This window comes from Trachinotus anak, unplaced genomic scaffold (assembly GCF_046630095.1).
Source record: "Trachinotus anak isolate AG129_WGS33_773 ecotype Australia unplaced genomic scaffold, CSIRO_AGI_Tana_v1 ptg000026l, whole genome shotgun sequence".
Lineage (NCBI taxonomy): Eukaryota > Metazoa > Chordata > Actinopteri > Carangiformes > Carangidae > Trachinotus > Trachinotus anak.
The window spans coordinates 11,945,983-11,971,165 of NW_027273877.1; the positions used below are offsets into that span (position 1 = coordinate 11,945,983).

A 25,183-nucleotide genomic window follows, 5' to 3' on the forward strand; every position below is an offset into this window, starting at 1 on the left:
CAGATAACTACAACTCATCAGATAAAGTTATTACGTTCACTTTCTCTCATTGAGAAGCAGATTTATACGTCATGTCTTCTTTAAAAAAACAACTAAAACTGTGCAGTGCTGCAGTGAAGCTTTATGTCCTGTCATTACTGAGCCCTCTGTCTATTTCCCACTGTTCTCCACAGCTATATGCTACAGTCAGGACTGGGTGGAGGTATTATAACAGGCCCAACCTCCACATGTCCTGTCCCCTCCAACCTCTGCTGTCAGGAGAAAACATTGATTTATTTACAGTGTAGTAAATCAAACACCTGTTGATTATTTGACCGTGGTGATTTTTCTCAGTCTTTCCACTATTTTTATATTTAATATTGTCAGTAAAATTTACTACAAATACGTGAAAGTGAAGCAGTTATTTGTGACGACTTCCTGTCAAACTGAGCCACATGTAGTTTGTAACAGCCAAACTAACGACCCTGCTCTTGAACAAACTGCTGTAAAAAAACAGCCAAATTCTGCCAGTATCATACTGTTTCCCACTGATACTGCACCATACTGTAGAAAACAATGCATGATGGGCAATATTTACCATTTTCCATGAAATACTGTAATATACTGTGAATCGCATTGCATTGTGGGGATGGTGTTTGAATCGACGGCAGAGAACCCCACCAATACAGGATGCTACTGTATTTCATGATGAGACCTGCTGACCATGGAGCGGGTAAAACCAGCTCTGGAGTTTCTTTTGGAGGATTCTCCATCTGAACCCTGCACTTTATGAGCAAGTCGTGAGGTAAGTTAATAAACATTTGATCTGTCTGGCATTTTGTTTGCTGACTATCGTCAGCTTTAAACTAAATGTAACTGATCAGTAACGTCACAAAGCTAATGAGGTCCACTTGTGACTGCAGCTCATCATTATGTTGTAGGTAAGGCTGATTTCTGAATAGTTCAACAAAAGGTTTCATGATGAGTCACATTGGGGTTTTATTTCCAGCTGGTTTGCAGCTGAAATCATTTTGTGCTCATGGTTGGTGGAGTTTGCTCTCTTCTTCTTGCATTTTCACCTGAATGGGTGACCTTAGTTGTCTCTAACATTTAAAGAATATTTTAGTAGAGCAGGTTAAACCAAACTTTTGAATTATTCTGTTATTATTTTGAATTTGAAGTAAAAAATATATAGAAAGTGACAACAACACTGCAATTTCAAGCGAGCCTGCTGGAGAAACTGTGCCAGCACCTGAGCAGTGGTTGGGCTTGTGTGGTGTTAGAGTTGAATTAATGTCAGCATCATGGTAATTCCAGTCACCTGTTTGATTGTATGTGATGATGTTGGTCTACAGCAGTCCTTCTCAAATAGTGGGGTGATGCATCACATAAGGTGGCGCACCAAACTGCTCAGTGCAAAAAACCCCACACCATAGCAGAGGAGCTGATACTGCCTGCAGCATGAGACGTGCTCTCTGTCATGCTGGATGACGCAAGTGCTGCAAAGATAAAAACTATCCCTCTGTCCAATGACACTGTCGCCAGACGTATAAATGACACTGCTGACGATCCTCAAGAACAGCTGGTAGATAAACTCAAAGACAAACGTTTGGCCTTACAGTTCGATGAAGCAGCTGACAGCAACAAAGACTGTTTGTTCATTGCTTATGTACGTTTCGACATGACAGACTCCCTGTGTGAGGATCTACCTTTTTGTAAATATGTCAGAGACAGAGCCACAGCTGAAGAGCTATTCAAAATGCTGGACTGCTTCCTGAATGAGAGTGGGCTGAAGTGGGAGAACTGCATTGGTGTTTGCAGTGATGGTGCACAGGCCGTGGCAGGGAGGAGAAAAGGACTTCAGGCACTCATCAAAAAGGCCTCACCTCATGCTGAGTGGACACACTGTGTTATACACAGAGAAGCACTGGCCTCAAGGCACCTTTCCCCTGAATTAAGTGAGGTTATGCCTGACATTATAGGTGTAGTCAGTTTTATAAAGACCAGACCACTAAAAACAGGAGTCTTCTCTGCTATCTGTGAGGAGATGGGAGCTGAACACCAAGCTGTGCTGTTTCACAGTGAAGCAAGGTGGCTGTCACGAGGAAAAGTCTCGTCCCGGGTTTTTGAGCTCAGAGAGCAGATAAGAATGTTTATGGAGCGTGAGCACCAGTGACATATTTGGAGGCTAAATGAACTAAATCTACAGCTTGAAGGGAAAGATAAACACCTCCCTCAGGTCACAGACGAGATCAGCTCTTTCACTCGAAAGCTTGCAATGTGGGGCAGGGACTTGATGAAGGAAATACTGATTCATTCGAGAACCTGCATCAATTTGCTGACACCACTGACAATGATGCCCCCTCAGTGATTCCATATATCAAGCAGCATATTTCATCATTGATGGGATTCTTTAAAAAGTACTTCCCTGAAAACAGTTCCAGTATGACTGGGTGACAGATCCTTTCAATGCACCAGCTCCAACTGGTTTCAGCTCTGCAGAGGAGGACCAGTTCACTGACATGACGTCTGACTCCACATGGAGACTGAGGTTCACATCACAGACACTGAGTGAATTGTGGCTGAGTGTAGAGAGGCAGTATCCACTCTGAGGGCAGAAGGCTTTGGGCATTCTTCTTCCTTTTGCAACATCATATCTCTGTGAGACTGGCGTCTCTGCTGTTGCTGCACTGAAGACCAAGCACAGGTCCCAGCTAAACATTGAGCAGGAGCTGAGAGTTGCAGTATCATGCTTCAAACCCCGCTTCCAAAAGCTGTGCACTGCAAAACGTGCTGATTGTAGCCATTAATCCTGACTTCCTCATTTTGATAACAAAAATCAGCACAAATTGTTTTATTCATTTTTGTTTTGTAGGTTAACATATTTGATATATTGTGCTCCTGAGTGCATGCTGCTGATCAGTTTGAATTTATTGTTATTTATTGATTTTATTTAATTTTATTTTTCAGTATCAAATGGCAGTCGGTCAAAAAATGTTTATAGTTTAAATAAGGATTTCATTTTTTTTGAATTTCAGGCAAATTGATGCACTTTAAATCTTTTCTGTTACAGACTAAAAAACAAAGTTAATAAAGTTATTCTTTGTTATAAGTTGATCTATATTTCTTTCTTTTTTGTTTTCTTTAATGTTAATAAGGATACAATGTTATGCAGAGGTGTACTTATAACAATTTTATAGACAAATGATACTATTTATAGTATGGCAGGGGGGTTGGGGGGTGTAACAGAAAATAATTGAGAAGTGCTTTAGTGTATTAAAGGCTCAAACATGAATAAATAGAACACGGATAAACACAAACACAAAAGTGAACGCATTGTGTATTGAAAGGACACACCTATTATATGAGGACAAATTGTTCTACACAATGCATAGTACATCAGCACTGTGCATTGTGCAATTTAAAAGATACTGTCTTTATAGTATTTTTGTATAGTGATGCAAATGTGAAACCACACTTTCATACCACACATTAAAGGACTCACTATCTGTGTATCTACATGATCTATTAATAGATATCAGGACATACCACAGCATTCAGAGTCAGTGAACAAGGAGAAAGGTTTTAATTACTATCACTGTTTGACAACATAGTGAAAGTCACTTCTCCTGATAACATTAAATAACACACTGTGTGTATATCACATCAGTTGCAACACCAGACAACAGGTTGAGAACAGGTTGCAAGCCTATCAGAAATTGTCCATACGAACATATATAAACATATGAAATGAACATAACATTTCGAAAAGACCTTCACATAAACATCAAAAATATAAACTAAATTCAATATTCAGTGACTGTCTTTTGTTTTTTTGACCATTAAGTCCCGATTCCTGACAAAGTCTCTTATGTTGTGAATAGAGTGACGAGCCAGAGAAGGATGCTCAGCAGTCTTGCACTGTTTGCATTCAATCATAGAGGCTAGTTTCCCCTTGTTGATGTGGTTTCTGAAATGTCTCATTACTGCTGCGACCTCTGTTGGAGACCACTGCTGTTTTGGTTTCCTCCTTGGATCCTCCTTTTCATCAGCATTTTCAAGAAACACTACAAAAGAGGAAAACAGATTCCCAAACACTGGGGTTAACACTCAGTTCTCTTTACTTTGTTTGTTCTGTTAAGTCTAAATTTTTTTTAAAAAATGGGTTATATAACTGCACTGGGCTTGTTCTTATAATTGTATATTAACACTATGTTTTTCACTTGATCTGGCGATAGCTAAAACAATCTTAAAGAAACATAACAGTATCATTGCTCACCTGTAAAATTTATTTCATCTTTCCCATGTCTCTAATAGATAGGCATCAATGGATTGATGATTTTTGTTTCCAGTGACTGTTGTTACATCATTTTGTTCTCAACGAATTACACAGTATTACTGAGTAAAGACTTTCCACTTGAATATTTTCGTCATTGAGATCCAATGTGTGATCTAATTGTTCCCTTAATTTTTTTTGAGCAGTGTATTTTACACAGAATCCTGCAGCCTTCATCCTGATGTAAACAGAATTTTTCAATACCCTCCAGTGATTGTCCTGCAACTGTATACAATGCATCTGAAATCCTGCTCGTGACAGTAAATTAGTGATATTAATGTTAATACAGTAATTATTCAGACGCTTCGGTGGCCTGCCTCGTGAAGAAAAAAACTTTATTGACAGTTCCTATTAAATCTGCAGGAAGTCTCTGCTCTCAAAACATGATTCAGCAGTAGGTTCTTCCCTGTGTGTGTCTGTGTGCTTTTACCTGGTTGTTTGCACACTTGCTTTCTGCTGTGCACTTTGTCCATCCCACCAGTGTTTTTGTCAATTGCAGAGAAGAAAAAAAATGATAAACTCCTCCATGTCAATCCCAACACTTAGGTTCATGTTTAATCTTCATTTCAACCTTTATGTAATTGACAAGATATTATCGAGCTACATCTGAACTGTGTTTTAACAGCTTCACAGCATACTACAGTGACTATAGAAGAGGAGGTCAGGAAACTTCATAGATCATAAAAAATATTGCTGAAACAATGATTAGTAATGGTATTCAGTTCAGTTTCACACTCATCTGTTGTTGATGTTAACATGAATATATCTTTAGAAATTGCTTGGTAGTTAAAAACGTTCTAAGCTTGTCATACCTTGAGATGTGGCTTCTAGGGCAGAGCCAGCATCTGTGAGTAGAAAATTAGAAATTAAACACCCATTAACAAACAGGAGCACTAGTGGATCTACATGTAATAAACCCAACATCAGTGGGCATGCTGGTGGACTGAGGAACATGGTCATACCATCTGAGGTGCCTGGAGGATCCTCAACAGAGCAGATTCAGACACAGACAAGCAGGTGAAAGAAAAAGGAAGGTTTATTGTTAGACTTCAGCAGATCAGAGAGGTCAAAGTCTCTTTTCTGGGAATTAAGCTAGGAAGCCAATGAATCCAGCTGGTGAGTGGCGTGGCAGGTAATGGCGGCAGAGTGTGGAGACAGAGGGGAGAGTTGGGGTTGCCGGAGCAGGATTGGTCTCACAGCAGGAGCAGGTAGCAGCACTGGAGCAGGAGAACTCTGGAGCGAGGAGAAACACATATGAGCACTTTGTTCTGGAGAAAACATGAAGCGAATATCTAAGTTCAAACACAAGGGACTAGAATGGCCTGAAGTGTTACTACGAAGCAAGAAGAACAACCTGGCAGAGAGTGGGTGATCAACCAGGGTTTTTAAACTGGCTTGATGAATGAAGCGCTGCAGGTGTGTCAGGCTGCCAGTGCTGCACCACACCCCTGCTGGAAGGAAACACACAAGAACACAGGGGGGAGGAGACAGAGGAAAGACACACAGGGAAACACTGGGGAAAAACCCCAGCCAGGCTGTAACAGCACTCATGTATAGGTTTTGTGAGGACAGTGAATCTACATTTTTCTGAATTGAAGAATCTCTCTATCAATCAATCTTACCAGTTTTTTGACATTAAGCATCATCTTGCCAAAATTCAGTGGTATTTAATCTATGAATGTCGTCATTCAGTCTCAGTTGAGGATCTGTCTCAGTTGAAATCTTGTGGGGGGAAAAAGGAAAATGTCTGATCACTAAACATCTCATTTTGGGCATTATGTATTGAGGAAATGATAGACATTGTTCCTGTTAAGCAGAAACATTCACTGAACCTCAGACAGAAATAAAAAGGTTACTACATTTCAGCAGCATTTTCATTTCAACTCATTAGCTTACCTGTTCGGTGTCGTCATTGAGGAAGTCGTCTGTTGTTGCCACATCAGTATCTTGAGGAGCCACCTCAGTTGAAATCTTGTGTGTGCATGGATAACGAATTACAAATGCAAAGAATGTTAATACTAAAAATTAGGTTAGAGACACACCTCACAGACATTTACCTTCTCTGTTGCATCCTCTGCTGCACAGCTGACCAAACCATTAGACTGTTGTTCTTTGTCTGGAGTCCTCTGTGAAACATGAAGCAAGCATTTAATGTGGAACACTTCAATGCTTATTCTGGCTTTAATTTGGGCAGCATTTTATTGTATTTATTACATAATAAATGGTTATATTTGTGAACATAGCTTAGCAAAAGCGGTTCTGTACTGCAGTATAGGAAATATATAAACTGCATATGGGAAAAATGTGAGCAAATGTAAATAAAATGTGTCTTATCTCCAATATGCATCATCCTATAAGTCTGATTTGACTTAAAAAATTAAACCAAACTTTAATGTTCAAAGAACATAAATGAAAAACATGTATGCCTGTACTAATGTTTTAATGTAATTAAGTCACCTGTTGAATGTTGTCATTCCGCCTCAGTTGAGGATCCGTCTCCGTTGAAATCTTGTGGTGAAAAAAGGGAAAGGTTTGATCATTAAACAGGGAAATGATAGACATTGAGCCTATTAAACAGAAACATTGATTCAACTTCACACAGAAAAAAGGTGACTATATTTCAGCAGCATTTTCAGTTCAACTCATTAGGTTAGAGACACGTCACAGACATTTATCTTCTCTATTGCATCCTCTGCTGCACAGCTGACCAACCCATTTGGCTGTTGTTCTTTGTCTGGAGTCCTCTGTGTAAACAGTGCAACAGGGGATTCAATATAATGACTTATACATGAACATCTCCATACGATTGATACAGAAATTGTAAAAATGGTAAACTGTGTATTCACTTGAATGTAAGTATATTAGAACTACTGAGGCACAATATTCACTTCCTGAATCAGTGACAGATCATCTTCCTGGCAGCAGTCACTAGGCATAACATGAATAGCTTGCACAGAGTGGAAAATAGAGATAGTAGTAGATAGTAGGCTGTAAGTGCTCGTTCATTGTGAAAATTTCCATCCATTTCCATAAGTTCCATCTGTAATACCCTGCTTCTCCATGGCCAGTCACAACCAAAAATTCATTTTTGGTTGCTAACTTTCCTTTACCTCAGCCTTGGACCACCCTTTCTTCTGTACTCTTCTGGACTCTTGAACAGCAGCTTGTCCTGGAAGAACAAAAAAATATCACACAAATAAAAAGCAAAATGTGTTAGGCAGTTGGAGCTATCAAAACCCAAGTTCAACTAATGCCTTCGGCCTGAACCACACTGCCTGCATGGCGGCTGAGGAACATTGGTTGTCCGTCAGCGCCCATGTTAACAGGTTATAGTGGACACAATGCCTGCATGAGACACGGCTGTGTCACGTGATCTAGCCATCTCACTTATTTTTCACATGTGCCATGCAGATCCAGCAAAAACAGACTGGAAAAACGTGTTGATAGTCATATTGACATCATACCAGCAACATTACATAAAATTGCCACCTCTCACTATAGCTTCAATGCCTAGACTGAATCTGAATATGACACAGAGATGATTTTACAGGTAAACACTCCCTCTCTCTGTGGATGTGTGTGCCTTGCTCTGAACGACGGTAAAGACAAATCAAGGCAAACTCTTATGTAGAAAGACAAATCTGGCAGTTGCAATGATGCAGCAGACATGCACACGTGGCCGGCAGAGTGTTCCAAGCGTACGGAATGGAAATACTGCATATAAAACACCGTGCAAATATTTTAGGCACTGAAATTACAGTTCAGATGCTTTAAAAACAGTACATCAATACTTCATAACCTATCAATTAGTAATGTACAAGATGCAGTACAGAGAAAAAAAACCTAAATCTGACGATTGATCCCTTTGCCTTTGACACCACCACCAACACCACTTCCTCTTGGTACACCTGCACAGTTTTGCAGGTTAGGTTGAAGAACTTGCCACAGTTGCTCTCTGGATTTAGGCGTCCTCAATGTCTTTGGTTTTTTCGTGTGATCTCACACTGACTGGATGATGCTTTATGACTTATTTGACAGTTTAATTTTTTTAAATTAAGATCAATCTTTTTTTCTTACAGATGTGGTGCATGCTTTTATGTGTCCTTTACAATCAAACTTGGCTTACCTTCAGGGACAGAGAGAGGGACAGTCTCATGTTCTGTGGATGTCACTGATGACACTGCTCCTGCAAAACATAGTTCAACAAATGTTTTTCTGTCGTTGTTTTATATGGGGGAAAAATTTATGAAGACAAACAACTATAATCTGACAATCTATGATCTGATCAAAGATATCAGAGGATTAGTTCTTATTTCCAGTTCTGCTCACAGAGTCTCCTCATGTTATTCTGAGCTGCAGTGATGAAGAGGAGCGTCACAGCTTCTTCAGTGTCAGGATCCTGTGGATGAAAGAATCCGTGTTCAGTTCAGATGAAGCTCTAATAGTTCTGATGGAGTTATTTAGTGATAAACTCTCCTCTGTTAGCAGCTCTGTGGACACATGGAAAGACTCCAACAGCAGAACATCCACTGATCTATACAAACATCTACTGATCTTTATTATTAAACTTCATTCTGTAGAGCTGATGACTAAGGCTTTCCAGTCTGGATTGGTATCTGATTGGTCAGTAGTTTGGCTGTTGATCCTCTGAACTTAAGTTAAACCTGAGTTCAACCTGAGGTTACCTTGATAACCATAAATCCTGCTTCATAGTACAGACCTCTGGAGTCAGTCAGTGACACCAGACTGGAGGTTGTGTGTTAGAGACACTGTATAAAGACATACAAAGACATATAAAGATTATAAAGAGAAACATGAGGTGATGTGAACCAGGCCTCACAACAAAGATCTCAGAGACTGAGGAGGACACAAAAAACACAAGCAAAAAAATAAAAAGGATGAGACTGAGCACACTGTGTTTGTCTACACTTACATTACATTACATTACAAACATAAATATGAGGAATTCATAGGCTCTGTATTTTATAATTAATTTGGACAAAATTGTGTAAAATAATTACACAATGTGATAATGGTATCAGAATATGACTGACAGTTGATAAACCATTATGTTTTGAATTATTGCTTCTGTGTTTCTGAACTGAAGACCTTGTCTTATATTTCGACATGAAACGTTATATTTGCTTGGAAAAGGGTGGTGACCACTGATCTGAAGTGTCTAGATGCACCTGACTTAACATTCAGAAAAAGAAACACTCAGAAAATATCTGTCAGTGCCAATGTACAAACCTTCAATTTCAGTGTCATCCAGTGATTTCCCCTGCATGTTGGAAAGATGTCCTTTCTCCAGTGACGAAAGCAGTTTGGAAATCTTGGCCAGCTGTGTTGTGGGAACTGGTAATCTGTAGAAATCACAATGAACACGGATGTCGTGACCCAGGAAATCTGCAACCTGGTCATGTTCATTGTTTTTTAAATTTAGGACTTGTGAGAGTGTGGCAACATGTTTCCTAAGAAGTGTCGACCTGAGGTGCTCAGGGTGCTTTGCTCCACACTGGTTTGCATGAACTCGCAAACAGTCCTGTCCTCTGTAATGGCTAATTGCTTTTGTCTTGCAAAAAGGAAGACATTTGTGGCACAAACACCACATTCAGCCCTTTTACAGGTCAGTAGTGAGAGTGCATTCACAGTTCTTGGTGATAACAGAACTGCAACCTTTCGGCCCCTTTTTCCCATGATTTCTATTCGGCTGAAATAGTTGCAGAGTCTCTGTTCAATCTTGACAACCCAATTGCGACATCTTCATGGAGCTTTGTGTTGTCTCTTTCTTTGAAACTTTTGAGGCATGTTTTTGAAACCTCCGCAGCACGTCTTCCATTTAACACAATGATTAGTGCAAGTGTTACTTTTGCAAGTTCAGCATAATTCTGAGCAGTGGCCTCCCCCTTCAAGCTGCAAAAGGCTTTTTCTGCTGATTTCCCGAGGTATCGGTGAGGAATTTTATACAAAGGTCCTTATATCCCACTGTCCTGATACATCATATTACACTCAGGTAACTACACACACACACACTGAGATCTGATGCCCCTCGACTCATGTAGTGATGTTTAAAGATTCCCATTAAACTCCGAATTAAACCAAAATAACATTAACACTCTGTGCTGCACCAGATACCATTCCTTTTATTCATCCTACTTTTGTAATGAATTAATGCGATAAATCTTACACTTACAATTACTGATTCAGGCGTGCATCAATACAAAGAGATCTAGATCAACTAGTAGTGCAGTGCGACTTTACCGTTTCATTACCATCATCCCAAAACTTGATATCCATGAGGCATTTATTATGATATGACTCCTCCTCCTCTCATCCACCTGATCTCTCTGTGGACACGAGTAGTCAGGCACTTAACTTAACGAGTAGGATCTGAGCCACAGGTTGAATTAGCCTATCCAGCTCAATACAAGCAAAGCAAACCAACAACTGTGATAATATTATACATTTCCTTCCTTATTTATTTTGTTCCATTTAGAAAACTAAACCTGACCTGCCTGTCGCTTCTCCTCCACCTGCGGTCCTCCTCACTAGCAGCGGCTGAACACATGCCACACACCGAATGAAGGCTGAAGGAGGAGGGCGTGTGGCCTCCTCAAAATGTAGCTCTGCAATGCAGACAGCTGCTGCTCAACACTGAATACAAAAGGCAAACCACTATACCCCATAATGTGAGCCTTTTCTGAAAGACAAACGTAATTCTATTTAGCTGCCTCAGACTGTATCAAGACTGTTTCTGTACCAATGCTAGCTATCACGTAACACAAACGACCAATGGAGTATAATCTAAACTAAAAAGATTACCTGACATTAACAAATATATTTGCTTACCTGTAGGTTTTGAATTCTCCAGGGCGGCCATGTTGCAGCTTCCACCACAGAGCACATGACGGTGTTAAAGCCCAGAGGTGAGGGCAGATCTTGGGACCAAGGGTTTTGTGGGTACCGCCCAAATTCATAAAACAGCCAATCAAAAAGAAGCCTGCCAAATATGCACAATGTGTATCGAAAATGTGTATGAAACTGCAATGCAGCCACCACCTCTGGGGTTCGCTGTTCTATACTCTGGGACACACTGAAAATCAGGTCAACGGGTAAAAAAGGACTTTCAAAGAAAATGAGAAATGAAGTTATTTAGACACTAACAAATACAGATACACTCTGCGAATTACAGGGACATCAGCATAGTCCCTGTATTACCCTCACGTCCGCGTAATGTCGGTGTGTAGTCAGGTCAATTGTCTATACCATGAAAACCAACACACACACACACACACACACACACACACACACACACACACACACACACACACACACACACACAAACTACAGTAAAACATTAAATAGTTTACAGCTCAGTTATAAAACATAAGAAAAACATTTGGGTTGCCAGGTTGTGCTGGTGATTATCCTCCTCCTCCTGTAACACCTTGATCATGCAGACTCCATTATTAACAGTTTGACCTCTGACCTTCAGGAAAACAAGTTACAGAGCATCTGGACCAAAATCATCTCATAAACATTTTAAATTAAAGTCTCAAACTTTTATCATCAGTTTATTAAAATGTATAACTGCAGATGAGTCACTGACTTTTGCTGCTGACTCATTAGAAAGTGAGAGAGTTGTTTTCATGATTACGAGCTGAACAATGAAACACAGTCACTGACAGAGTGGGAGCTGACCAGTAAAAACAGCAGGGTCAGTGTCTCGGTGCAGCCGGTCTGTTTTGGTTCCCATCATTCTGTTAACACCTGATATTTCAGATTTGTGCTGTGAAGCTCCACAGTGTGTTGACTGACAGAACTTGGTGTTATGGTTCCACTGATCTGTCACTGTCTGTTTAAATCTCTATGGACCGAGTCCCCGACAAAAACCATGTCAACTAAACCGTCCCACTGCAGGGTCAATCCAGCGTTCACACTCCACCTGTTTGGTTATGGACTCTGGTGTGTTTGTGTGTGTTGTGCTCTCAGCTGACACCACCTGAAAACGATGACTGACCTCAGGACTGTGATTAAACAGCTCTGAAATCCATCTGGTAACATAAACCGTCAGGGAAGAGATCCTATGACTGATCTGGAAGCCTCACAGTTCTGAAGTTAAACAGACACAGTAACTGTCCTGCTGGAGCCTGTTTCTTCCTGTCTCCACCTGTGTGCCTCACCTTCCTGTTCCAGTCCTTTCATATGACACTGATAAGAACTTTGAGCTCTTTGTGACCTGCTGAGTCTTCTGCCACTGGAGTCCGTCCACTTCAAGCTTCATCATGAGCTGTGTTCAGAGATGCTCCTCTTGTAAGTGGCTGTCTGAACCTCTGTCATCACTGAGCTGCTTCACCACAGAGCTGCTGCTCACTGGATGGTTCCTGTTCCTGCAGGAGATCAGCAGCTGCTCAGCTCTTCAACCCACCAACAGTCAGAGTCACTGAGGTCTGTTTGGTCAGGAGGCAGGAGAGGAAGTGATTGGCTCAAGGGAATCACCAACCAGCCAATCAGCAACAGTTTGTCAGTGCGGGTGCAGACCATGAAGTTTCAGAGCATGGTTCAGATTAAAGCAGATAATCACTCAGGTGAGCAGGTGAGTGTGAGTGAAGGCCGGTGCAGAAACCGTGGAGCTGCTTCACTCTGTCCTGACACATGAAGACTGACAGACTCTGCAGGACAGGTGGTCCCTCTGGGCAGCAACAGGTTAAACTTGGCTCTAAAATGTTTTTCAATTCAACTTTATTGATATAACATAGAGATAACATACATAAAATATGTTCTACAAACACTTTGCCCAAAGTGATTCACACAGGATTAAAACAGCACAACAACAAAAAACACTGAAAAGACATCTAAAAGAAAGGTAGTGGAAAATCTTAGTGATCTGCATGGAACATAAAACCAAAGAAAATCTCATGTCACAACTTTACAGTGGTTTCTGAAAGGTACAGAGAATCACAACAGTCTAAACAGGTAGTGATAAAAGTGTGAGTCAGGATTCTGAGTGACTTTGGAAACATTTCTTATTTCTTCCTCTAAAGATCTGAGGCTAAAGTGATCCCAAATATGTGATTAGTGTTTTCATTTGTTTGCTGAGACCAAACACAAAGTGTAGATTTTCTCTTGCTGCTTTTAAAAGGTTTTTACACATCCATGTGTTAATGTTAGTGAGACAGGTGATGAGAGAGAGCAGTGCAATGGAGTCATTTGGGGAAACAGAGATGCACAATTGTGTATCATCAGCGTACAGATGGCACCCAATATGGTGATGGTTGATACTGTTTCCCAATGGGAGCAAATATAGTGATAACAGGATTGGGCTGTGAATGGTTCCTTGAGGAACACCATATTCAGTACTGTGGGTCCCCTGAGGATATTCACCATTCCTATGGCTGTTTCATTAAATAAGAATAAATCAGACTAAAACACGGTCAGAGACCGGCTCATTTCTCATTTACCACTTTGATTACAGCACTCTCTGTGCTGTGGGTTGCTGAATAACCAGATTTGGAACTTTTCTAAAATGGTTAAATGTGAGTGGTTGATTAAAAACAATTTTCTCTCAAAGAAATGTGTCTGGAATTATTTAACTGGCAGTCCAGATTGATCATTGACATTTTAAAAGCAGTAGGTTTCCTGAGTTCAGAGGACTTTATTAGTCTTGTTGTTCCTCAGGAGAGAGTAAGGCAGCAGATTGGTTGACATCATAGCTGGGAGCCCATGCATGCAGTGTGACAGTGTGTGTGTTAATATTTGCTATGCTGGCTCTAACAGAAATGTTTTCTTTTAAAACTGTGCTGAGATTTTCTCAGTTGAAAGTTGAGTTAGACTGAGAGCAGGTGGTGTATTTAAAAGATTATCAGCTGTAGAAAAGAAAACTGTGGTTATTTTGGTTTTCTGAATTAATCGTCTCTCTTTCCTGACGACGTAACTGTTAATTAAAACCAGATGTTTAAAAATATACAAGTGAACATGTGATTTGCTTTTCCTCTGTCCTCTCTCAGCTTTTCAACAGCTTCTTTTTCCATGGTGATTTGATTTGTGGTGTTTTTTGATCAGGAGAAACTGAATCTAAGGGAGAATCTTAAATTATCATTGGAAGCAACAAGGTCATTGAATAAGTCAGTAGTGGATGGAGGAAATGTGTTCAAATGATTTGCTGATTATGGTCATTGATAATGCTGCACTTCACATCAACAGTCTCTGGATGTAAAGACAGTCGTGTTAAACAAAGACAAGAAACAAGTGAAATGCCAACATTAAAACCTCTAGTAAACAAAGCCCAGAGTATTTCTGTGGATCAGCTGTGAATGACAGCCAATGAGAGAAGAGAGGAGCTGATGAAGATGATGACGCTCTCAGCAGCCCTGGGTTTTACCTCTCAGGCTGAACTAAACCTCTGATTGGTGGAGGTTGTTCTGGCTCCTGAAACTCTACTTCCCCCCTCTCTGTGTTGGTGAAAATTGAAGCTACATTTGAATTTACACTGAATTATTATCCTGCTACAAACAGCAGAACTAAACACAAGTCAAATATAAGGCTATAAAGAACAGGAAGTAAATATAAAAACATTATTTGCCACACAGAAGGATTTAAAGTACTGTTAATTAATGATGAATTAAACCAATGATACTTGTTGACTTATCATTAAGATATATAGACATGCTCATATAAAAAGGCTGGGAGATATGGCTAAAAACCTCATATCTCAACAGGCTTAAGAGAAGCAGTAAATGTGCAATAAAATACAATACTATGAAACTGTAACAGTAACATAATGAGTAGATTTTAACTTCAACTTGATTTTTACTTTTATCTTAAAACATTTTAACTTCTTCTAGAGTAAAATACTTTTTTGGTTTCTATTCACTACAGGGGCTGGTTACAAATATTTAGCAAATTCAACATTATGAATATGATCATTTAATATATCTTCTATAAATTATTATTGAATACATCAATAAGATGGAGGATAAAAACAACATGTTGCTCCTGTACAATAATATTTAGTAAAGTTCAGCTGAAGAACATGAGGCTTCAACGTCTGAGTCAAACTAATCTTCAGAGTTCAAGTCATTTTACTGTGAAATTCCCTCTTTGTGAAGCTCAACAAGGAAACTGTTCAGAGCTGAACTTGATGAGCTTTAAGTCCAGAGACACTGATGATGCTCTGTCAGATCCAGAGGAACACACAGGGATGATGGTGGACTGGACTCTGTGTGTGACAGTGGAGCTGTTCTCAGATCAGTTCAGACTGCAGCACTGAGAGTCATCTCCACTTCTTCTGATTCCTCTGTCAGTCACTGCTGGATCAAGCTCTCCTCTCCACTCCACCTCCTAGTAACATGGGCCAGTCAGAGCCTGCTTCAAGCTCTGTGGATCATCAGGACACACACAGTACTCTTCACCACTGTGAAGATCATTACCTGAAGCTGTGTAAAAAAGAAGACACACACAAACACAGATGGAGGCTGTCACTGAGTATCTCTCCATGAAACAAATGACAGATTGAGAGTTCTTATGGTTGGACAGTTTGATGAATGAGGACACAGTCTCTGTCCATCTGTGAGGCTGTCAGCTGGAATCAGCTTTATTTCCTGTACACATCAACACAACAACAACAGTCGTCTACACATCAACTCACACACATGATCACAACAAGCTTCTGGCTGCTCTGATTGGCTGACTGTTGTCTCTCTCTCTGTCTGTCCAATCCTGAAGCCTGTCCCCGTTCTCCTCTCACAGCTTCACTGAGGAAAGCAGCCACTGAGGAGGTTGGAGGTTCACAGGAAACACTGGATCTTTGCTCTGATACTAACTGTGTTTAGTACAATACTGCTGAGAGCAGCATGGACTGACTCCGCCCCTCTACTGACCTCAGAGTCTCCAGTCTACAGTCTGGACTCTCCACGAGACCACGGAGATCCTTCAGGTCTGAATCCCGCAGGTTCTTGTTTCCACTCAGGTCCAGTTCTCTCAGATGGGAGGGGTTGGACTTCAGAGCTGAGACCAGAGAAGAACAGCTGATCTCTGACAAACTACAGCTGATCAGTCTGAATAAAGAATCAAAGATGTGAGTTTAGGAGACAAAGTTCCTGCTTGAAACCACAAAGAGTCAAACAGACAAAGTAAAAACAGCTCTCATTAATATTCATGACAACATGCTGCTGCTTCAATAAAGACGTAGTGACTCCACCTCTTCAACTCTGCCAGCTCCACCTGTGGCTCCATCTATACAAACTCATGTTGTGCAGATTCTACTAAAGATCCTCAAGTTTTCAAAGACAACAAACATGTCAGGCTGAAGTTTGGAGACATGAGAACAAATGTATAGAAATATATATTAAATTCACTAGTTGATGGAACGGCAGAGACACAGACACCTGGTGACTGAGCTCAAATATTTAACACAGTCAAACCTACAGGATTCAAAGTGATGAAACAACCTGTTGCTATGACAACTTGGCTTTGAATATTGGAGTCAGTACGAACATCACAGAGCCTTATAAAAGTGTTGGGACCATCAGCTATTGATTATAGATCAGTTATTGTCTGTGTTACGGCTGTTAAGCCGTGTGTAGGAGTGGTTGTGTTTCCCTCCTCTCATTCCAGGTATCCGCCTTCTTTTTCCCTTCCCCTGTTCTCATGGTAAGTGAACCCACCAGTGTTCACTTGACTAATCAGGTGGCTTGGGTATTTAAAGCTTGAGGAGTAACCTAGTCGGTGCCAGTGGGCCATTCGGCAGCTTGAGTGCTGTGTGTGTGAGCTGTGAGCAGTTGTTGTGTACCAGATTCAGTAGAGTTGTAAACCTAAGATTAACATAGGTCTTGGTGCTAATTTAATTCTTTATTGTATCTCTGTTTCAGGCAGAACAACCACTTTCTTCCAAAGAAGTCCGCTTTTCGTTGTTTCTTTGTGTTAGTGATTGTAAATAAATTATCTTTTTTTTTGTATACCTCCACTTTCCTCCTCTCATTTTCCCCGGGTTTAAATTTGTGTTACTCCCCACATCCCCTGGCCACAGAGGGACGTAACAGTCTGACAGATTCAATGTGTTTCTGTTGGTGCTTTAAAAAGTCATGAGGTGAAAGTTGAAGAGAAACAGTCACTGGACTAAAAGCAGAGAAGAAGAAAACAGACTTTACCATGAAGATCCTCAGTGTGGATCAGTATAATATCAGCCTCATGTCTGCAGCTCAGTGTCAACACAACTTTCACATCACATTCATCTCAGCACAGAAAGAAAACATGGAGTCTGACCTCAGAGTCTCCAGTCTACAGTCTGGACTCTGCAGAAAACCACACAGACCCTTCACTCCTGGATCCTGCAGGTTCTGGTTCCAGCTCAGGTCCAGTTCTCTCAGATGGGAGGGGTTGGACTTCAGAGCTGAGCCCAGAGAAGAACAGCTGATCTCTGACAACCTGCAGTCCATCAATCTGAATAAAGAACCAAAGATGTCGATCAATGATTGATAATCAGTCAGATTTGTCCTGATCAATGATCTTTGTCTAAAATGAGTAGAGTGACTTTGTCCTTCTGTTATTGTGGATCTTCATCATGTCAGCCTTCTACACACATCATCCAAATGTCAGCACAACATTCATACAGCTGTTGATGTGAACACAGGTTGATCAGCTGCTGCTGACCTCAGTTCAGTCTGTAATCAGAGGAGAATCAGAGGATTCATGTCTGTTTAGTCTGTTCCCTCTCTGACACTACAGACATCAGCACAGAAACAAAACACTGAGGACGTGAACAAACAGTGAGAACTCAGTCACACTGTTCAGAACAAACATGGTGGAGCAGCTTCAATGTTCCAAAGTCACCAAACAACTGCACAATGTCACATTTACAGGAGGAGGGGAAATATTTCTCTGTGTCCACATCTTTAAAGAAGAACTTGTGTTACTGTTGAGAACTCGAGGAGGACGAGTGCTCGGCCTCAGTCTACCACCGGTGTTACAGCCCATTCTGTGAGCCTTCAGATTCTGTGACCTGCAGCAACAACCAGTTCACCTTCAGGTAACGTTCAGAGCCTCCTGCTGGAAAACACCACAGATTTATTCAGCTGATCTTCACTGAATGAGGAAGTAGAATTCATCTGATTTTCACATCAACCCCCCAGTGAGGAGCAGACTGAGTGAGGACGGGGTTAATGAAGGTCACAGAGCAGAGATCAAACCTGTGCTCACAGTCCTACAACCCTTCAGCTCAGCACAACGTCCACGGTTTAGGTCTGATAGTTGATGAACAGAGTTTCTCTGAGTGTCAGTGTCAGTCTGCTCTGGTAACTGCTCCTGAACCACAGTCACATGACCACTTGTGTTATTCATGTGATTAGAAGAAGCTCCATTCTTCAAGATCAAGTCTGAGCTTTTGTTGTGTTCACACACAATCAACTAGATATGACATGAAGGACACCTGGAGCGCTTTGAGTTCACAGTGCACAGGTTCAGAGAAGCACAACGTGGACTTGAAGAGAACAGAAGTGAGAGCAGCTCAGTTCAGGTAACAGGGACCAGACTGATCTGCCAACAAAACCCCTACAGCCAACCTCCCCTGGAGCTCAGCTTTCAGAGCAGGCTCCTCTGCCTCTGCTGCCAGCTCTGTGTATCTCAGCTGTTTCCTCTCAGAGGCCGTTTCTCCTGCGTCCTCCCATGGTACTGTCAGCTCCACAACATACACAAGCTGCTGTGTTTCTGACCACAACACAACATCTGCTCTCAGATCAGTGGCAGCTGTCTCCTGAGGAACTAGGAGCTGTTTTCCTGGATCTCCTCTGATGTGTGGGCCTGGAGACAGGCTTGTTTTAGCCCCTGACAGAAGGAGCCACATGAAGCTCCACCTGAACATAGAGGACATGTTGGCTCCTCACCTGTTTATTCACTATGATGTTGGGGAGGTGGGAGCTGCTCATAAATTGCTCCCAGCATCAATCTAATCCTTCCTGCCTCCATGTCCCAGCTGAGTTTCCTCTTGTCTCCACTTTCCCGCCTCAGCCACTGGCCCTGCTTTGATCTGGTTTGTGTTGCAGTCTGAAGGTCTGTGGCTTCCCATGATGCTGCAGTGCTGACATCAACACACAACAACAGCTGCAACATTTGTTGGTTGCAGAGAGCTGCAGCTTTGCTGGTGCTCAGATCAGCAGCAGCAGCAGAAGATCTGTGAGACTGTTGCAGTTTGATTCTCATCAACCTTCTGATTTTAAGATCAAACTCTGTCAATTCTCTGCTGCTCTGAATCACAAACACTGTGACTGCTCTCATCCAGGGGCCGAGTGGGACCCTTCATTTTACCTGGAGATCACCAGTCCCAGCTGTTAATAACACACAAAGACAAACAGCAGCTAACACAAGCACAGGGCTGCTGCCCAACAACTAGCAGCTAGCTATACTAGCCACATTTACTATGAGCTGAGCTAGCAGCTAGCTACAACGCCCCTGCTTAGCATTTCAGCTGCCGGCTCTTTACTGGATGTTGAATCTCTCTGTGATTGTGGAACATTTCTCTGCTTCCTCCTCCAGTATTTGTTCTTCTTCATTCTTCTCTGCTCCACCTTTCTCCTTCTCTTTCTGCTGCTGCTTCAAACCAATGTGAACAGTGAACACACACGTTCCCTGATAACACCAACACGTCTCTGATGACTCTGTACCATAGACTGTATATAAAAATGGACGTCGACGCCGGCTCCGGAAAATGGAGCCAATGCGTAAGTGCCTTAAACCTGCATTCTATCGAATGACCATCAGGGGGCGACACCACTGGTTGCAAAAAGAAGTTCGATTGTATGGAAGTCTATGACCCTACTTCTCACATAGTTTATGACCCCAGTAAACGTTTTCATAACGAGTTTATGGTCTCAATCGCTAGTTTCAAGTCTCCTTCAATACAACATGACGTTCATTTTTAAAATTATAGTCCCATTTAATTTAAAATAGACGATAAACTAGGGTATGCATTGGGGCGTGGCTAACGTATGATTGACACATTTTGGCTTGTCAATCAAGAGCAGTACCTTTTAACTATTAACTATTAAAAGTACTTTAACACTTCGTAATAAAGTTTACCTCGACTTATGGAAAATGACTTCAGATTCAGCAGCGCTGCGTAGCCGAAAGATTGATGCCATTGTCAGGTCGACAGTTTAGGTGGGCCTGCATAGTGACCTTGGCTCTTAGGTCAGCTCCAGCCCTTGCTCCTCCTCAGCTCCACCCTCTTCTCCAAATATGGTTTCTTCTGGTTTTAAAAAAAATCAAGATGGCGGCGGCCAAATTGCAAACTCAAGGCTTCAAAACGGCAATTCACAAACCAATGGGTGACGTCACGGTGGGTTGCCACTTGGGAGAGACAAGAGGCTGCGAGGCTCAGTTCAGGCTGCAGGATGGTGCAGCGAGGTAGACCACTTTTATATAACACAATATCATTAGTCTACACAATAATCAGTCTGGCCCCGGCCCCCAAACGGCCCCTGGGGATTCTCCTGACCCTCCCCATCACCACTCTGCTCCTGGTCTCATCTTCCTTCTTTCTCTTCACTGGCTGATTTTTTTTAAATCCTCACACAGAAATCCTGAAAATGAACCAACCAATGAAAAACTGGGACTTCACAGATTTGAACTGAATATAAAACTACAACAGCTCCAGTCAGTGAACTGACCTCAGAGTCTCCAGTCTACAGTTTGGACTCTCCAGTCCAGCACACAGCAGCTTCACTGCAAAAGCATTCAGGTAGTTTCCACTCAGGTCCAGGTGTCTCAGATGGGAGGGGTTGGACTTCAGAGCTGAGGACACGACTTCACAGTGAGTCTCTGAGAGTCGACAATAACCAAGTCTGTGATGAGAGAAAATATAAAATGTGTTAGAATAAAATCAGACAGTTTGTAATAAAAGACACTGAAGTTAAAATGCATCTGATGAGAAAAGATGATGATGTGATGAACATCTGCTCTTCACATCTGTGGCTCAGCTCATCTGATCTGATTGTGTTTGACGTGAAACAATAATTCTCATCACTCTCTCTCAGACCTGCAGAGTTTCATGGGAATCTTTGTTGTGCAGATGAAGGAGGGAAAATGATGTTACATTTCTGCTTCCATCATATGATTTGATCCAGAGTCAGAATCTTGTTCAGAAAAACAGTTTTATTCTCCACTGTTTTTAAACTGACTCCAGATTGCTTGGCTCTGCTGCCTCTCTGTAGAAGTCAACACACACCACTGCATAGAACACATTTGGCTCATTGTGGTGAATCAGTGGCAGCGCCCACGTTGATCCATGAACAAACTGTCCTCAGTAAAACACTAGTGATCAACACTTAGTGGACTCTACAGGTACAACCTGGAAGTGTGTGTGTGTGTGTGTGTGTGTGTGTGTGTGTGTGTGTGTGTGTGTGTGTGTGTGTGTGCATGTGTGCGTGCAGCTCTACAGTGAAAAAAGATTTTTCTCATTTGAAACTGTAAACCAATAGAAAATCAATATGTGGCGTCATTGTTGATGTGGTGGCGGCCTGTCACAGATAAGTCAGTGTGTGGGAAACACTGAGGTCTAATCTACAGATACTGAGCCCACACATGTCTTAATGTCCGGTGGGAACATTTCCACACCGTGGCATCCCTACTCCAGAACATTTCTCCTGAGGTCAACTCAGTCAACAGTTCAATCTAATCTCTGTTTGCTGCCTGGTTTTCACAGAAGGTCCTCACAGAAACATGACACTGAGCTCTGGTGTGTAGAAGAAGACTGAATCCTCCCATTCTGCTCTGATAGATTCACACCTGTATTCTTGGCTGAAGCTGAACATTTCCTGATACGACTCTCCTCTACAGCAACAAGAGAGAAAACACCTGGGACTTTCTGTCTCATTCAACACAATCTATGGAAAGACTTTAAAGCTCCACCATGACACTTGAAAAAACACAAGTTCACTCTTCAACATGAAAAGTTCAGTAATCAATAAAGCTCAGCCTTGATCAGGTCAAAACACTCAGGGGTTCACATCTCCACTCTTGGTCTGCTTTGACCAGTTGAGTCATTTCACTGATGTGATGACTTTTCTCTGCTTGTGCAGCTGTTACATTCTGTTTGATCATGAACCATTATCCCATCAGTGTTTGTTGTCACCCGCTAGAACCTGCTCATTAGAGCTTCACTGCATTCACTGTTCACTGTCAAACACTGATGACTGTTGTCATAGAAACCTCATGAGTCCTGAATACAGACCTCCACAGATTCATCACTGCTCTCCTGTAACACTGTCACAATGGACAGTTTCAACAAAGCGGAACCAGAGACATCTTCTTTTTTCATTCACACATTCTTCTTTATCAGAAGAACCTGCTGCCCACATTACCCACAATGCACCTCAACCACCAACCCTTGGTTATTAGATAAAGGTGTGTTATGCAGCAGAGATGAGGGGGGGCTACAGAGGTCTGGTGTTGTCTTCAGACTCTGCCCACACTAACTCAGGTGACATCACCTGAGGACATTTATCAGACTGCACAGCTGGAGACACTAAAGGTTTAATACTACTGTTTTCTCATATGCAGGTGTCCTCCCCAACACCTGGAAACACCTGGAAACACCAGGAAACACACTCTGAGGTGTAAGATCAGTGGAGCTGCTTTAATTAGTTTCATCAGGTTTGAATTAAACCAAAAAGACTCAAAACAACACAGAACATTAACAAATCAATGAATCATCCAACAATTATTACAAATAAACAAAACAAGTGTTTTTATCAACTTAACAGCAACAATCACAACCAACTGAAACATCTACATTTTGGTGCTCACAGCATCTACAACCCCTCCAGAAAAAAACACAACTGACCTTTGATTGTTTCAAAGGAAAACTAAGAACAATGAGAATAAATGAAAACTGTGTTTATCTGAATTTGACTCAACTACTGATCTAATCTACTGATTGATAATTATATTGATCATGTCTGGACTCACCGAGCCTTCCTGCAGTTCCTCACAGCTGGGATCAGTCTCAGTCGTCCCTCCTCTGATGTGTTGTACTTCTTCAGGTCCAACTCATCCAGAACCTCCTCTGACATCTGCAGCATGTAGGCCAGAGCTGAGCAGTGGATCTCAGTGAGTTCCTTCTCTGATCTGGTCTCTGACTTCAGGAACTCTTGGATCTCCTGATGAACTGAGTGGTCCTTCATCTCCATCAGACAGTGGAAGATGTTGATGCTTCTGTCAGGAGAGATTTTATCACTGTTCATCTCCTTCAGATTGTTGATGGCTCTCTGGATGGTTTTTGATCTGTTCTTCCTCTGACCCAACAGACCTCCTAAGAGTCTCTGGTTGGACTCCAGAGAGAGGCCATGAAGGAAGCGAACAAACAGGTCCAGGTGACCATATTTACTTCTTAGGGATTTCTTCATGGCTGCCCTCAGGAAGACATCCAGAGGTAGATGATGACCATCATGGTTTCCAAAAAAATTTGAAATCTTCTCAAACATAGACTTTGAGGTTGAGTCTCTGTGTTTGTTGTCTTGTCCCAGGAACTTCTCCAGGACTTCTGTGTTCCTGTTGGTGTAACAGTGGAACATGTAGACTGCAGCCAGAAACTCCTGAATGCTTAGATGAACAAAGCAGTAGACTGTTTTCTGGAAGATCACACTCTCTCTTTTGAAGATCTCAGTACAGAGTCCTGAGTACACCGAGGCCTCTGTGACATCCAGACCACACTGCTCCAGGTCTTCTTGATAGAACATGATGTTTCCTTTCTCCAGATGTTCAAACGCCAGCCTCCCCAGCTTCAGAAGAACTTCCCTGTCAGCCTCCATCAGCTCCTGTGGACTCGTCAAATGTCCCTCATCATACTTGAGCTTCTTCCTCTTTGTCTGAACCAGCAGGAAGTGTGAGAACAGGTCAGTCAGGGTCTGGGGCAGCTCTCCTCTCTGCTCTGTAGTCAACATGTGCTCCAGAACTGTAGCAGTGATCCAGCAGAAGACTGGGACTTGACACATGATGTGGAGGCTCCTTGACTTCTTGATGTGTAAGATGGTTCTGCTGGACAGCTCTTCATCACTGGATCTCCTCCTGAAGTACTCCTCCTTCTGGGCGTCAGTGAAGCCTCGTACCTCTGTTACCCTGTCAACACATGTAGGAGGGATCTGATTGGCTGCTGCAGGTCTGGAAGTGATCCAGACCAGAGCCGAGGGAAGCAGGTTCCCCTGGATGAGGTTTGTCAGCAGCAGGTTGACTGATGACGTCTGTGTGACATCAGACACAACCTCCCTGTTGGTGAAATCCAGTGAAAGTCTGCTTTCATCCAGGCCGTCCAAGATGAACACAACTTTACAGACAGCCAGCTGCTCTGCTGTGACCTTCTGTAATGTTGGATGGAAAACATGGAGCAGCCTGAGAAGACTGTACTGCTGCTCTCTGATCAGGTTCAGCTCCCTGAACGAAAGCAGAACCAGCAGACTGACATCTTGGTTCTCCAAGCCCTCTGCCCAGTCCAGACTGAACTTCTGCACTGAGAAGGTTTTTCCAATGCCAGCGACACCATTGGTCAGAACCACTCTGATGGGTCTCTGTTGGTCAGGTAAGGCTTTAAAGATGTCGTGGCACTTGATTGGAGCATCATGGAGAGTCTTCATCTTGGAAGCTGTCTCCAGCTGCCTCACCTCATGTTGGGTATTAACCTCTTCACTCTGTCCCTCTGTGATGTAGAGCTCAGTGTAGATCCTGTTGAGGAGGGTTCCACTTCCTGTTCCATCACTTCCTTCAGTCACACGTTCACATCTGCTCCTCAGACTGATCTTATGTTGATCTAAAACCTCCTGCAGACCACTATCTGCTGAAAGAGAAGAGACAATGTCAGACTGAAGACAGAGAATCTGAGAA

At 42.0% G+C, this 25,183-nt stretch overlaps 2 protein-coding genes across 4 annotated transcripts in view; one reads left to right on the plus strand and one right to left on the minus strand.

The window, feature by feature from the left end:
- The window catches only part of LOC139609635 (protein NLRC3-like), a 243,837-nt gene that overhangs the window by 218,206 nt on the left and 448 nt on the right, over positions 1-25,183 (minus strand). The window contains exons 2-8 of one of the 2 annotated variants that reach the window (XM_071464507.1): positions 23,276-25,133; positions 20,973-21,150; positions 20,532-20,555; positions 20,335-20,348; positions 17,579-17,845; positions 16,195-16,371; positions 15,653-15,750 (exon numbers count right to left, since the gene is read on the minus strand). In XM_071464507.1, the coding sequence (XP_071320608.1) occupies positions 15,741-15,750; positions 16,195-16,371; positions 17,579-17,845; positions 20,335-20,348; positions 20,532-20,555; positions 20,973-21,150; positions 23,276-25,133 (2,528 nt within the window). In that variant the 3' untranslated portion in view covers positions 15,653-15,740. Of the gene's footprint in view, positions 1-15,652; positions 15,751-16,194; positions 16,372-17,578; positions 17,846-19,721; positions 20,890-20,972; positions 21,151-23,275; positions 25,134-25,183 lie in introns of those variants that run through there. The other variant, XM_071464505.1, reaches the window with a different exon arrangement.
- The window catches only part of LOC139609599 (protein NLRC3-like), a 362,291-nt gene that overhangs the window by 63,792 nt on the left and 273,316 nt on the right, over positions 1-25,183 (plus strand). The window lies entirely within an intron of this gene.